General features: G+C 32.7%; 1 protein-coding gene across 1 annotated transcript; it reads left to right on the plus strand.

Moving 5' to 3' along the window:
* The first annotated feature begins 7,842 nt into the window (after positions 1-7,842).
* On the plus strand, positions 7,843-14,815 carry LOC139851563 (probable ubiquitin conjugation factor E4). Its single transcript, XM_071840645.1, has 17 exons — positions 7,843-8,632; positions 8,743-8,947; positions 9,308-9,459; positions 9,544-9,793; positions 9,878-10,030; positions 10,581-10,784; positions 10,866-10,978; positions 11,072-11,189; positions 11,405-11,494; positions 11,587-11,724; positions 12,179-12,274; positions 12,376-12,498; positions 12,586-12,678; positions 12,766-12,930; positions 13,015-13,104; positions 13,685-14,470; positions 14,562-14,815. Exons 1-16 carry the CDS (start codon positions 7,893-7,895, stop codon positions 14,432-14,434), a joined length of 3,480 nt encoding a protein of 1,159 aa, XP_071696746.1. The 5' UTR covers positions 7,843-7,892; the 3' UTR covers positions 14,435-14,470; positions 14,562-14,815.
* Positions 14,816-15,246: the final 431 nt, after the last annotated feature.

Genomic DNA, 15,246 nt, shown 5'->3' on the forward strand with positions numbered 1-15,246 from the left:
ATAATGACATGAAACAGAATACGTATACCATTGTATTTAACCATATTTTTATATATTTATCTGTATATGTAATTCTATATAAATATATAACTGTATTTTATACATATGTATTTATATATCTGATTTTCTATATCTGTTAATATATCTGTATATATTTAAATCTGTGTTCATAAAGTATATAATCAATATTTATATTAATTAATGAAAATTGTAATTATAATACTTATTATTATTTATAGAAATAGAATTACTAATAATAATATTAAATATAGAAATACTTATAATAATAATAAAAGTAAAAATATAATGATATCAGTAATAATAATATAACAAATTTCATATCTTTATATTATATCGTTAAAAATAATAATATTAATAATAACGTAATAAATCAAATGTATTAAATTTCATTTAATATTATTAATAATGATATTGATATTAATATTAATATTATTATTAATATTATAATGATAAAGAAAGTATTAATTTTAATACATCAACTATATATATATTATAAATTGTATTATATATTATTATTTACATAATATAATCATATATAATATGATATCCTTTATTAAATATTTATTATTTATGAATTGTATATATATTATAATATTAATAATTAATCATAGAAATCATATATATTTATATATAGATTCATTTTAAATCTACACTTAATTATTTTGTATTCTATTTTACATAATAATTCTAATGCTTAAATTATATTTTATAATTTCAAATTAATATACATATACTTACATTTATATATACATATTTATTTATAATTAATTGTTCGTGAATCGTCGAGAGCAGTCGAAGGTCAATTGAATATATGAAACAGTTCATACTTTTTGAGACTCAACATTACAGATTTTGCTTATCGTGTCGGAAACATATAAAGATTAAAGTTTAAATTTGGTCGAAAATTTCCGGGTCACTACAGACACTACCACTATTAAAAAGTAAATTTCAATTGCTATATACACTATAATTATGTTGTTAGCAAAATCTTGAAAAGTTTATGTAATGACTGCCTTTAGGCTGTCTTCAAAAAGTAAATTGCTGCATAAATAAAAGAGTGATACAATTTTTTAGTTTGAGGTGATTATCTCTAGAAAGTAAGTAGTTATCTTTTTATGTACAAGTAAAATAAACTGTGGGAATATCTTTAGGACAACATTAAAGACAAACCTTAAGACCATGAATAACATTGGCGTGTTGCCACAATTTGAAGCCTAACACGCCCCTAGTGGTGTGTTTTGATGGCGTGCTCACCCGACGTGCTTGCTATTAGCACGTGAAGAAAATGTGGCGTGTTGTCACATGTGTTTTTTTATTGTTCATATTTTATTTATATATCCATTTTTTACCCAAATTTCAATCATATTTTAGCACATCATTCAACACGACACTCAACACGACAATCAATTATTTAACAGTTTATCAACACGCCCGCCAAGCACTCCACTCCTCAACAAGCCACTTTTGTCCATCATTGTTAAAAATGGTCTACGAGCTCTTAATTAGATAACAACCACCAAGGCCAGATATTTGGGCGTGCAAGGCATGCGATCACACAGGGCCCAATATCTATAAAGGTCCAAAAAATATATCATAATATAACATATCTAGGTCCATTTTACATAAATAAGTCTAGTTACTTAAAGAATTATAAAAGAAAGAACATAATCGATGTCAAATACTCCGTAATCCAATACTACGTTTGTATACTAAAGGCCCACTTTTATATTTCGAACAGGGCCGATAAAATTGACAGGATGGCCCTGACAACAACAAAACTCGATTCCACAAAAGTGAGGTATGAGAGAGACAAGATGTAGACAATCATTCACTTATCATAAAATAAAGAGAAGTTATTTTTCAACACAGAGTGAAACACCTCAAGAGTAGAGAAAGTCCACTTCTCAATGTTCTATGAATAAAGAATTTGCTTTGAATAAACTTCCGACCAATAAGTAAGTTAAAGAAAAGAAAAAAATTTAAAAAAATATGGAAGATATACCTGAAGTATGAATAGTAGAATTAAATTTTCATAAATTATAAATACGACTGAAGTTCAATTTAAACTTAAGGTAACCGTCATATCACCGATAAATCGACCTTGCTGAATCAGTCATGAGTTATTAGATACCTCTAATCTAAATCTAAATCTAAATCTAAATCTTAAATAAAACTAGTTTAATACCCGCGATTTCGCCGGATTATAAAAGAAATCTTGTTATAACACATTTACAGAACTATATCTTTCTTTTATTATAGTTATACATGATATACATGATACATGATATTGAAAAAGATCACAAGAAAAGCACAATCTTCGGACGTTATTACTAATAGGAAAAAGCTAACTTGTGCTTTTAGGGCACACATTGAATTGAATGAGTTATAACTTTTCAAAATTAATAATTAATATAAATCTTAATCAATAATTATTTATAAATGGAATGTAATGAGTACAATAAATGATTTTTGATTTATAAATGAAAATTTTTAGTGTAATAGTTACGTGATATTGAAAAAGATCACAAGAAAAGCACTATCTTCAACAGTGGTTATTTTTTTAATAAACAGCAGAACTATCTTAGTATCTTTGTACATGTTATACCATATTAATATTAAATAGCCATGTGATTGCTTGCTAAAAGTCTTTATTTTTCTCGATGCAGTCATCAATCCTTCCTCTTCTTTAATACAACAGTGTTACCAGTTGTAATCTATGAATAAAACTGATAACAAAGCTGAAAAGAAACATTTGGCAGCGATTAATAAGTTATGAATGGCTGCATTAGATGGATGGTAAAGATTAAGTATAGACGCCGGTGTATACTGTATTCAAGTGTAGACATATACATACACGCATATGTCAATATAGTCCAACAAACATGTATAGACTAACAGACATGTAATATCAGTCAAACAATCAGTTTAAGCCATCAAAATTTATTATATGTTCAGACCTCCTACTGAATTAACTGAAAGTTTGATATTTATATAAAAAAGTAGGGATGTGTAACTGAATGACAGTTACTACTATTTTAGGAACACAACTCTGAGATTTTTAAATATAACTTAAGCTTTAAATAAACAAAATGTCAGCTAAAGCAAACTAATATCGATCACGTAGCTTTTAACAATTTGAATCCCTTTTTTCATCATGATAATGTAGGTCAGGTTTTGAATAGCACAAAAAGTTAGAGACTCAATTAAACTATCCAAAATATTTTAGAGAGGTACATTTTGTTTAAAACTTGTATATAATGAGGTCCACAAAACACATATTCAGCTGATCATATAGTTGGTAGATACAGAGAACAGTTACCAAGCTATTAACAAACTTAACGTAAAGGATGCCATTTAGTGCAGTATAAATTTCTAACCTGAGGCTACAATTATTTTCTTCTCCAAGGTCTATATAATGCAGGTTTGGACAAGCCTTCAGGCACTCGCTACAGGTTAGATAGTACCACTCAAAGAAATAGGAACCAAAAACAGCATATACATAAACTATAAACTAAACAATATATAATGTAAGAGAAAATAAAAAAGATAACTACATTCAATACCATGATGCAAAAAACTAAACACGCTACGTGCATCAATCTGGCTTCTTTTCATTTTTTTTGTGTATTGTTGAACAATGGCTGTTTTTAACATTACCAATCGTCCCTTCATGATATTAAACACTTAATGATTTGTTAGGCACAAATGTTATCATAATAAGAGTTAGCACACAACAACATACCTTGCTAAAGTATAAAACAAATATAAGCTGGGCAGGCTTGAATGAGTCATTTTGTCTCAAATTATATAAGTTTGATCTGCACTGGTATCTTTAAGGATATAAGGTACAATTTTACCCGGGACGTTTCCATATAAATGGGTTGAAATTACTACAAATGAAAACACCATAATCACTAAGATTTGACCTTCAAATAATAATAAAACTTGGAAGGAAATAAACATATCTTATGAAGTACTAAGAGTTAAATTCATTCTAAAAATAGTTTAAGGTTGCCTAACTACATGCCACACCACAACATACCATGCTATGGTATAAAACAAATATAAGATCTATAGGCCTGAATGAGTAATTTAATTTCAATTTTTATAAGGTTCCATAGAGTTAAGGGTATGATGTTAATGCTGAAAGTAATTTTTGTTTGTGTTATGGGTAATAAATATGTTAATAAATTGTAAGTTGGTATAAACTTATAGGTTTCAATACTTACTTTAAGTTTATGACCTCGATAACTCTTATGTAGAATGACCTGCATCACCTTGTCAGACAATTATGATAGTTCCAATGCTCTGAATACAGCCAATATAATATGTAACTAAAATTGTTGATAATTGGTTTTATCTTTTTCCTTGAGCCTATGAGTTGTATACATGTTACAAATTCTTTCATTCTCTGTTGCGGCATAGGTACAACAAAAATAACATCAGGGGCTTATCGGTCAATGGCATATGGTTAGAGGATCCGGGTGAATTAAAAGAAGCGGTTGTGAAGCATTTTGAGAATAGGTTCGAATGTCAGAATATAGAGAGGCCTAGTAGGGATGAACTGCATTACCTCTCTATTTCAGAGGATAAATCCATAAGTCTAGAAGCTCCTTTTGATGAAAACGAGATATTCGAGGCAGTACAAAATTGCGGGAGTTCAAAGGCGCCGGGGCCGGATGGTTTTAATATGTTATTTTTTAAACGGTTCTGGCAGGTCATCAAAAGTGACCTAATTGCTGCTATTCAGTGGTTTTGGGATAAGGGTGAGATTTCTCGAGGGTGCAACGCCTCGTTCATCACGTTGGTACCGAAAAAGTCTGACCCGTTGGGGCTCGGGGACTACCGTCCTATTAGTTTGATTAGTAGTTTTTATAAGATAATCGCCAAATCTCTATCTAACAGGCTCAGGAAGGTGGTTCCAGAACTTGTCGGATCAGAGCAATCGGCTTTCCTAAAAGGGAGATTTATTCTAGATGGGGCGTTAATTGCAATTGAAACGGTGGACTTTCTCAAAGCTGGCAAACTAAAAGGTCTTATTTTCAAAGTTGACTTTGAGAAAGCTTTTGATTGTTTAAACTGGGATTACTTAATGGAGGTTATGAGGTGCATGGGTTTCGGGGATAAGTGGAGAAGATGGATCCTATCTTGTCTTAAATCAGCCTCTGTTTCGGTGCTAGTTAACGGCTCCCCAACACGGGAATTCTGCCTAGGAAAGGGAGTCCGTCAGGGTGATCCGTTGTCGCCCTTCCTCTTCATTATTGCAGCTGAAGGACTTAACATTCTTGCTAAGGCAGCGGTAGAAAAAGGGCTCTTTGATGGTGTAGAGGTCGGGAGAGATAAAGTTATGATTTCACATTTACAGTATGCAGACGATACCATATTCTTCGGGAAGTGGAGTAGCTCAAATGCATCAGTTAAGGATCGGTTACTAGCTTCTGACTCTAACCCTCATGTGTCGATAGTTGCTGAAACGAGAAATGCTGTTGGTGACGCGGAGCCTGCTACTGCTCCTTCAACTCGATCTGCTGCTGATATAACATGGGTCTGGCTCAGACCTCCTACAGGTCGTTCGCAAACCGAATTAAACAGATTAGAGGAATTGCTTCGAGATGTGGTTTTGGATCGTCATAAACAAGACAGCTGGAAATGGGTTCTTGCTCCAAATGGGATGTTCTCAGTTAAGGATTTATCGTCAATCATTGACGGGCGCATACCAGGTCTTAGCTCGCAACTCGGGGAGGAAACTTGTCGTAATTATCTAACTCCAAAAAAAGTGGAACTTTTTGTATGGCGTGCTCTAAAAAAATGTATCCCGGTGAGACTAGAACTCGATAGGAGAGGCATCGATTTGCACAGCGTTCGATGTCCTCTCTGCGATGATGGCCTCGAATCGGTTGATCATATTCTCCTCTTCTGTTCGTATGCTCAAGAACTGTGGTCCCGAGTCGTCAAATGGTGGAACCGTGGTCTCTTCTCAACTTTCTCTTTAAATGAAATCCTTCGCGAAAGTGCTTCTTCGGGCTTGATTTGGCAAGGGGTTATTTGGGTTACTTCATACTTTATTTGGAAATACCGCAATAATAAAGTTTTCCATGATAAGGGATGGAGTGCCCCGGTGGCCCTTTGTGAAATCCAAGCGGTTTCGTTCGATTGGTTCTCTTGCAAAATCAAGGATAAAAAACTAGATTGGAACATATGGTTAACCAAACCTGACTCTTATTTGTAATCATTGTATAGTCGAGTGAGGTTCAATCTCTGCATCCTCTTGCATGTAATTGTAAGCGTGTGCTCGAGTTGTTGGGCTCAATTTGGCCCATAGTTGTTTTATTAATGGAATTACCTTGCTTTTCAAAAAAAAAAAAAAAAAACCAATACAAGTTCTTTCAGTGATCCTAAACAGGTGTTTTGTATCTCCACTGACTTGTGTACGTTTATTCCTGACAAAAACTGTGAACCCACCTGACAATTGTTTACTTACCGATTTTACATCACACCACCAGTTATGTTATTAAAGTATGTATACTATGTATAACAAGTAAGATATCAATTACTATGTATATAACTTTCAGAAGAAGATTATCCAGTTTTTAAACACTTTACTTTCACATAAATAACTGCCAACAATAACAATAAGATGGATTGGTAAACATAAAAAAGCAAATCAGACACGTGTTTTTAAAATTAAAAAACTGTTAAAACACATGCTAAACTAAAGAACAAGATTTTATTATAAGTAAAATGAATTAAAAAGGGAATCAATAAAAAAATCAATACAAGTTACATAAATCATACAGTAAATCATAAATCTATTACCTTCGATAATGTTGATAACTGATAATGCAGATAACTCCGATGCTGATTAGTTAAAAACCCTTGTTTGTTCCTAATCATCAAGTAATACGCCCTCCATTGGACCAACAACAGAACAACATAATTAAAACTGTTATTGCCGATTACAATCCTTAGAGAATATAATCAAGCATAACCCTAAATTCTGAATGATTAAGTAATTAAGTAAACAAACTGAAAACAAAAAGGAAAAGAAGAATAATGAAAACTTACATGGATTGATCATAGGTGGTTATAAGAAACCGATTTTTGATACGACGTGTTTTTTTTTTGTTTTTTTTTTGTTTTTGAACGATATGTAAGTACGGAGTATTAGAGTAAAGTAATAGATTAATGGGTATTAGGATAACTCTCTGATAATCTTAGCTAACTTCTACAAATATTAAGGGATTGGTCGGTCGGTTAGATAAGTGTGATAGAACCCTAATTCTCGAGTATGGAAGATGAAATTGAGAGATTTGTGTGTTTAATTTTGGTATTGAATATGAAAAAGGAGAATCGTGTGTTATAAGTTATGAAAGAAGTTTTGGTGTAACTGCCTATGCCTATGTGCGCATGTTAGGTTAGTTTTTTTATCAGTACAGTTAAAAAAAATTTGATGTATAACTGAAGTGTCAAAGAACGTACCAACTGTAATTTACGATATGGGTATTTTAGTAAATGTCTTTTAACAATTGTTAAGAAAGAGACAAATCTTAATATAGGTAAATATAGACCATTAGATTTGTTTGGTATAAGTAGGGCTATGATTAAATATGATAAGGAATCTATTTCTAATCTTAACTAATATGCACCGTGCTTTAATATATAGGAGAGGATGAATTTTTTACTCCATAAGAAACTTGTTACTCCGTACTTGTTACTCCAACAAATATACTCGGTGTGACTTGTCTTCAACCCTAGACTTCATACACAACCAAACAAGTCACCAATGCTAATTTTGTTTTAAAAAAAATAAATAAGAAAACCTCGTTCTTCTCACTCACTCTCAAAAATCACAATCAAAATTAAAATCAATCATGTCGACAACAACCGCAAATTCACCGGAACAAATGGAAGATATATTACTTCGCAGAATCTTCCTACTCGATTCTTCAATGGCGAACAACGATTCATGCGGTGAATTAAGGAATTTAATTGAACGTATTATTGTTAATCGGTTATCAGGTAACTCCGAATCACCTTTTCAATACCTAATTGGTGTATATCGTCGTGCATATGATGAAGGTAATCGAATTTGTATTAGTAATGAATCAATTAGGGCTCAGATTGAGCTCGTGGTTAATCAGGTTAAGAAATCAGTTGTTTCCTATTGTAGAATGTATCTATTAGGTAAACCTGATGAAAAAATTATTAATAATGGAAGGGCGAAGTCGAATGTTTCGCCATTGTTGCCATTAGTTTTGAATTTGATTGATGAAAGTGGTGGTGTTGGTTCGTGTACTAGTTTTTTAGATGATTTGTTTAACGATCCGGATTCGGAGTTTGAGGATACGGAACCGATATTCAAACAGTTGTATGAGGATTTAAGAGGAGTTGCGCTTAAGTGTTCTGCTCTTGCGAATTTTCAACAGCCGTTGAAGGCTTTGTTGTATTTGATCAGTTTTCCGGTTGGTGCGAGAGCGTTAGTGAATCATCCTTGTTGGATACCGAAAGGTAACGGGCGGGTTATTGAGATGACTAGTATTTTGGGTCCGTTTCTACGTGTAAGTGCTATTCCTGATAAGGGTATTTTCAAGGGCCAGCCTGATGATATTGGGTGAGTTTGAAGTTATGGTGATATAATAACTAATAACCTTTTGAATTTATAATTGGATTTATTTATTTGTTGTGTGAAAGAAACTTAGTTATGTTTGGGAATTTGTGCAGCAAGAAGTGTTTTTCGAACTCATCAACACGAGACCCTGCTGATCTTTTATCTTCATTCAAGACGATTAAAAGTGTCATGAATAATGTATATGATGGCTTGACTGAAGTTTTTAGGTTGCTTCTCAATAATGCTAGCACACGAGAGAATGTGCTTCAATATATTGAACAAGTCATTAACAAAAATGCGTCAAGGGCTCATTTTCAGGTAATAAGTTTTGAGTGAAAATAGCTGATTTATATCTAGGCATTAGCAAGTTTTACTTGAATTAAAACACCAGATTGCATACCACACAATAACAGATGACCCAATTCACTTATTTGCATGTTTGTCCTGAATATGAATCGGGTATATTCTTTTGTTGGGATGAGTCTTTACAAAATAGAACATTATTATTTTTGATAGTCTTTATAGGTGTGATTGCTAAAAAGGCATTATTAAACTCAAATTGACTACTTATCACATCTTTCATAATAAAGACATTATAAGAATAACACCTTTTATTTTGTCATGTCTAATATATTCTTGATCTCATCTTTTAATTGGGTAACTACTGGTTTATGATAGGTTGATCCAATATCCTGTGCAAGTTCAGGCATGTTTGTGAACCTTAGCGCTGTTATGCTTCGACTGTTAGAGCCGTTCTTGGATGCAAATTTAACAAACAAAGAAAAAATTGATCCTAAATATATACTTTTTGGTCCCCGATTGGACTTCAAGTACGACACTTAAAATGATTTAATGTAACAATTTGTCATTATAATATACTCTAATTTATGACTCTGATTCTCAACTGAATACAGAGATTTAACTGCCCTTCATGCATCTTCGGAGGATATTAAAAAATGGTTGAGTAAAAATAATCCAACAAATACTAGCAATGGAGAAAATGTGTTACTTCACTCACAAGAAACGTCAAGTTCTACCAGTGCAGTTTCAAGTCAACGTGAATCTACAAGTTGCTCGTTTACTTGTGAATGTTTCTTTATGACTGCACGGGTCTTAAATTTGGGCCTGCTGAAAGTTTTTTCAAACTTAAAGCAACTTGTGCAGGTAACAAAACAAACCTTCATATAATCTGATTGTGAAATTCCTTTGCTAATATATATATATGTGTATATATATACTGATGTGTAGGACATATCAAGATGTGAGGATAGCCTTTCAACCTTAAAAAACATGCAGTTACAATCACATTCACCACGACTGGTTCAAGACATTGCCCGAATTGAGAATGAAATTGATTCATATACACAAGAGAAACTATGTTATGAAGCTCAAATACTGAGGGTAAGTTGGTCTTTTTGCAGTGTGTTGCTTAAAATACATAGTAGTTAAGTAATTAACTTTTACTACCCCATGAAAAACCATCTTAGTAAAAAAAAACATAATGATTTAAGATAACAACCTAGCCCGTTTTAGGCGTCAGAAAGAACTGCATTAAACAAAAGTCAACATAGTCAAAGTTACTGACATGCTACTTGATACTAGACAGGGTAACCGACTTGGATTACCTTAATTGGAAATTTTTGATTTTTTTTTTTTTTTGAAAGGCTAATACATTGAAACTTCTTTCTTTTTTGAAACTTTGATGGCTTTTTATGGAATAAAAAAGTTAGTTACCTGCTAAAGAATTCTGACTAATGTTCATCTTGTTCTCTACCCTTCAAACTTGTGGGAACTAAAGGCTCCTGCTTTATTGTTACGTAGCGATAGAAGCCTGTTTATGTTTCTTCGATTCATTACTTGTTTATTCAGTTTGAACATTATTGTATATAAAATAATAAAATTGTGTCAAATTAGACTAATGTGATTATACTTTTCTGTTACTATATCTTAGGATGGAAGACTTCTTCAACAGGCACTAGCTTTTTATCAGTCAATGGTGGTTTGGTTGGTAGGCTTTTTAGGCGGTTTCAAAATGCCTTTACCACAATCTTGCCCAATGGAATTCACATGTATGCCTGAACACTTTGTTGAAGATGTCTTGGAATTGCTTATTTTTGCTTCACAAATTCCACGAGCTTTGGATGGTGTAAAGCTGGTAATTTTTATTATATTTTATTTTTTTGACTTTTTATCACTTATGCTTGTTGCTTATGGTAGTTTACCATCTATATTGCAGGATGATTTTATGAATTTTATCATCATGTTTATGGCAAGTCCAGGATACATTAGAAATTCATATCTAAGAGCCAAAATGGTGGAAGTTCTTAACTGCTGGATTCCTCATAGGAGGTACTTATTTTATAAACTTTTGTTTATATTTTTTATTTTGGATACCAATATTAAATATATGCACTTATGTTTTTCTTATATCTTGTGTTTCAGTGGCACACTGTCTGTTACAAGTTCACTTTTTGAGGGGAATCAATTCGCCATACAGTATCTTGTAGGAAACCTGTTTAAACTTTATGTTGATGTAGAATTCACTGGCTCCCACATTCAGGTGATTTTTTATACACTTTTTTTTTTAATCAAAAATCTTGATACATGCTTACTCCTTCCTTTACAGTCCATCTACAATATTCTTTTATGAAGTTAATAAAATAAATATTGGGTTCTTAAAGTCTCATACTACCATTTATGTAAATTGGTCTGTCTATTTACTGCTTATATTTTCACACACCAAATAATGATATGAATTTTCTGACTGTTGTGCAGTCAGATGACAGTTTTAATATTCGGCATAACATTCTTGATCTTCTAGAGTATCTATGGCAGATTCCCGTCTACCAAAATGCTTGGAAGCAGGTAGTTTTTAAGGCTCTTGTAGCTATGTTCAGTAACAACATAACTATCTCTCAAATTCTTTTAATTGTATTTTTTTCTCCCTACAATTTCAGATATCTAAAGATGAGGAGAAGGGTGGTTACCTCAATTTCTTAACCTTTGTAATCAATGACAGTATCTTTCTTCTTAATGAAAGTATGAACAAGGTTTCTGAACTCAAAACACTCGAAGCTGAGATGTCTCAAGAAAATGTTCGTTTTTTTCTCTCTACCCAGTAAAATATACGTTTAATAGATATGGCATGGCATTTTAATCCATTTAGATTAATTGGTAGATTTGGGGGTAGATTTAATCTTTTACGGGTCAAAGGGGTAAAATGATAAGACTTGGACAAAAAGGAAACGGTTAAAATGGGTTAAAAGTTGCTTGAAGTGTATAAACCTTCTGTATCACTATGCTTTATAAATATGTTTGCTTTTCAAACGCTAGAATGTTATTAATATGTGACCCGTCAATACCTACAAAAATTAAAAACTTAAAGAACTAAAATTATTTCAGATCATACCGAATCCAAGCTTACCCGTTTTGACCCACACAGTAAAATAACACGTTATCCCAACCCATTGCACAATTCGTTCAGCCTAACCGTTTTACACTAGTTTAAATGAATTCTTATTGACAAAATTATGTGTGTTTCGTATGTAGTTTCTAAGAGTTGACTTGAAGTTGGTCACGAAAGTTGTGAACATGCTTGCTTTCTCTACAGAGCAAATTACAGCTCCTCTCCTGCTACCCGAAATGGTATCTTTTTTTTTTTCTTTCCCTTCTTGCACATCATACATTTAATCTTTTTGTCTGCTTACAAAGTTTGTGAATTTGATCATAATTGTTTGTTTTTGAAGGTTGAAAAGGTGGCCAGCATGTTAAATTACTTCTTATTACAACTTGTGGGGCCCCATAAGAAATTGTTAAGCTTAGAAGATCCTGATAAATGTGAATTTCAGCTAACAATGTTGCTAAAACAGGTTTGTGTGATCACAATCATATGTAGGGTAGAACTTATTTTTTTATTTTTTTTTTTAATGTAAATTCTAATTATTTATCTCTTGAAGATTGTCAACATATATGTCAATCTAGAAAAGGGTGATCATGAGAGTATTTTCCCATATGCAATTATAAAGGAAGAACAGTTTTATAATGAACAGGTATAATTAAGGACTCTTATGTTTCCATCATTTTATGACCCTTTATAAAAACCATCTGATGTTATATTCTATATAAAATATCTGCAGTTATTTACGGAAGCTTCAAATATTCTTAAACGGTTTGGTGAAGATCCAAGAATTATACAAGCATTTGATGATCTTGGTCAAAAAGTCAAAGCTGCAGCATCAGAAATAATAAATGGTGAAGCTACTCTTGGTGACATTTCAGATGAATTTCTTGATCCAATCCAGGTTAGTAATCAAAAATCACTCATTATTGAATGTAATTGTTTTTATAATCGCATCATAAGGACATTATAAAGGTTAAAACTGCAGTGTGCTAAGGAAAAAGATCCCGTTATTTTACCATCTTCGAGAATGATAGTAGACCAACCAATGGTTCAAAGACAACTTCCAACCGATACAGTTAGTTTTCAATCTTCCCACTTCTTTTATTCATTCATAACATTTATATATTGATTATAATTATAATTATGCCTTCCAACCATTTGGGTCCATTGGGTCTCGAGAAAACAAAGGGAATGGGTCCAATGTGGACCCATCTTTAATCCATTAATATATTAGGTCCATCTAGACCCGTTGAAACCCATTTCCAACCCATTTCAATTTGAAAAAATATAAAAAAATCAGAATAAAAAAGTAATAAAAACGAAAAATTTTAAAATTAATTATATATATATATATTTTTTAAAAGTAATAAAAAATGGAAATTTTTTTAAAAAAATTTGAAAATTAAATAAGTGAAATCTGAACATATGTATACATATACGTAAAAAAATGGGTCTCGACCTAACCCAGCTCGTTCGATCTCTTCGAATTTTGAGACCCGTTCGACCCATGACCCGTTTTGACCCAAACCCATTTGGCTGTCGACCCAACTGACCTGTTTGGCAGGATGCTTATATGCTGTTTTTAATGATGGCTTAATGTATATGTATACATATATTCAGATTTCACTTATTTGCAAGGTGTTTGTACTATGCAGACAATGATTATAAAGAAAAAGTACCGATGCATACACTCTGCTACCTGTATGTGCACAAATGGTCATTTAAGTGAAGATGTAATCTTCCTTTTACTTCAAAATCTAAACTGGAATCCCAAAATAATCGCGACACTTTCATGTGTCTGCAAATGGTTTGATGATCTCGTAAAACGAGTACTTTGGAAAGAATTTTGCAGAACGCGGGCCCCAAAAATGATGCACGATCTTCAATCTAGTGGTAGCCACAGTGTTGATGGTAATTGGAGTGCACTCGGGAAACTTCTTATTTACTGTTCGGGTTGCAAAAAAGACGGTTTATTCAACAAAATTCAAATCCCGGGTCACTTTGCTTATAGAACTCGGTTTTCAAGAACATCAGGAAAAAGCTTTCTGTTACCAAATTGTCGAACTGATGTTTTGTATGTATCAGACCCGTGTGAGCATTTAGACCAAGGAGAAGAAGGGGATGTGGGTTTCTTTCGGGGGGTATTTAAGTCATTTACTACATCAAAGGTGCGTAAGATGCTTGTTAGACGGGGTGCTAAGTTTCACCCTACTGAATTTTGTCCGTATTGTAAAGGAAAGTTATGGAGCATGTTGCAGGCTAAGATGATACCGCAAAGTGCCAGCTGTCGGTTGGGTGCGTATGAAGACTGTATCGAGTATTATGTGTGCCTTAATGGTCATGTTCTTGGCGTTTGTACCCTTTTACCTTTGTCCGACTCAGAAGAGGTTTCGGAATTAGGTTGATTTGATATCACAATTCATATCAGTACATACATTCAGGTAAAAGAAATATATTATTGAATTATGGAATGGATTAATGAAGTGCCGATTAGCATACGATCACTGTTTACGGTCCATGCTTGTTGGTCAGGTACTTGATTATGGGCTACCTATTTTTCTTGAGGGTGTGCAAGTGGTGCGGATGCAAGTGGTGGTGCATACACACATGGGATCCAGATTTGTGATTAGTTAGTTGTTTACTTTAATGTGCGATTATTATGTAGTTGTATGTAATGTCTGTGTGGAGTACAAAATATTATTAAAATATTATGGAATGGATTATAATGGAGATGATTATGAATGGATAGAATGCAGAATTTTAAATAAATTCCAAATAATGGTAGTATGAAGTAAATATTATTTAGAAAGATGTTAAAAAAATGGTTGTTGCTTACCTTCTCAAAACACTTGCCATAACTGATAACGTTGTTAACAGGCTCAAGCTCTTAAAGTGCAAACATAGCAATAATCTGCGGTGTGGTGCGGACAAAGGCATGGCGAGCTCATTTGGACACTCACGACCAGCAGTGCTAGTGAGTTTATGATGGTGTGTGGCATAAATGATAAAACTATTTTTAGCTTTAAATGATACGATGTTACCAAACACATAATTCTTTCAAAAAGTTTAACTATCTCTAAATGGGAATGGGATATTAAGTTTAGCCATGAATCCGGTAGAAGGTCTAAATAAGCTGTTAATTCATTCATCTGCTTCCACCTTCAACTTCAAGTTCTTAGTTTTATCACTTCCTGAAAGGGAAATATCCGTGTTGGAT

This window comes from Rutidosis leptorrhynchoides, chromosome 6 (genome assembly GCF_046630445.1).
Source record: "Rutidosis leptorrhynchoides isolate AG116_Rl617_1_P2 chromosome 6, CSIRO_AGI_Rlap_v1, whole genome shotgun sequence".
NCBI classification, from domain to species: domain Eukaryota; kingdom Viridiplantae; phylum Streptophyta; class Magnoliopsida; order Asterales; family Asteraceae; genus Rutidosis; species Rutidosis leptorrhynchoides.

Coding starts and splice junctions, on each gene's coding strand:
- LOC139851563 (XM_071840645.1), top strand. CDS start 7,893: ATGTCGACAACAACCGCAAATTCACCGGAACAAATGGAAGATATATTA. Junction 10,031..10,580: donor ATGAAGCTCAAATACTGAGG/GTAAGTTGGTCT, acceptor ACTATATCTTAG/GATGGAAGACTTCTTCAACA. Junction 12,275..12,375: donor CTCTCCTGCTACCCGAAATG/GTATCTTTTTTT, acceptor TTGTTTTTGAAG/GTTGAAAAGGTGGCCAGCAT.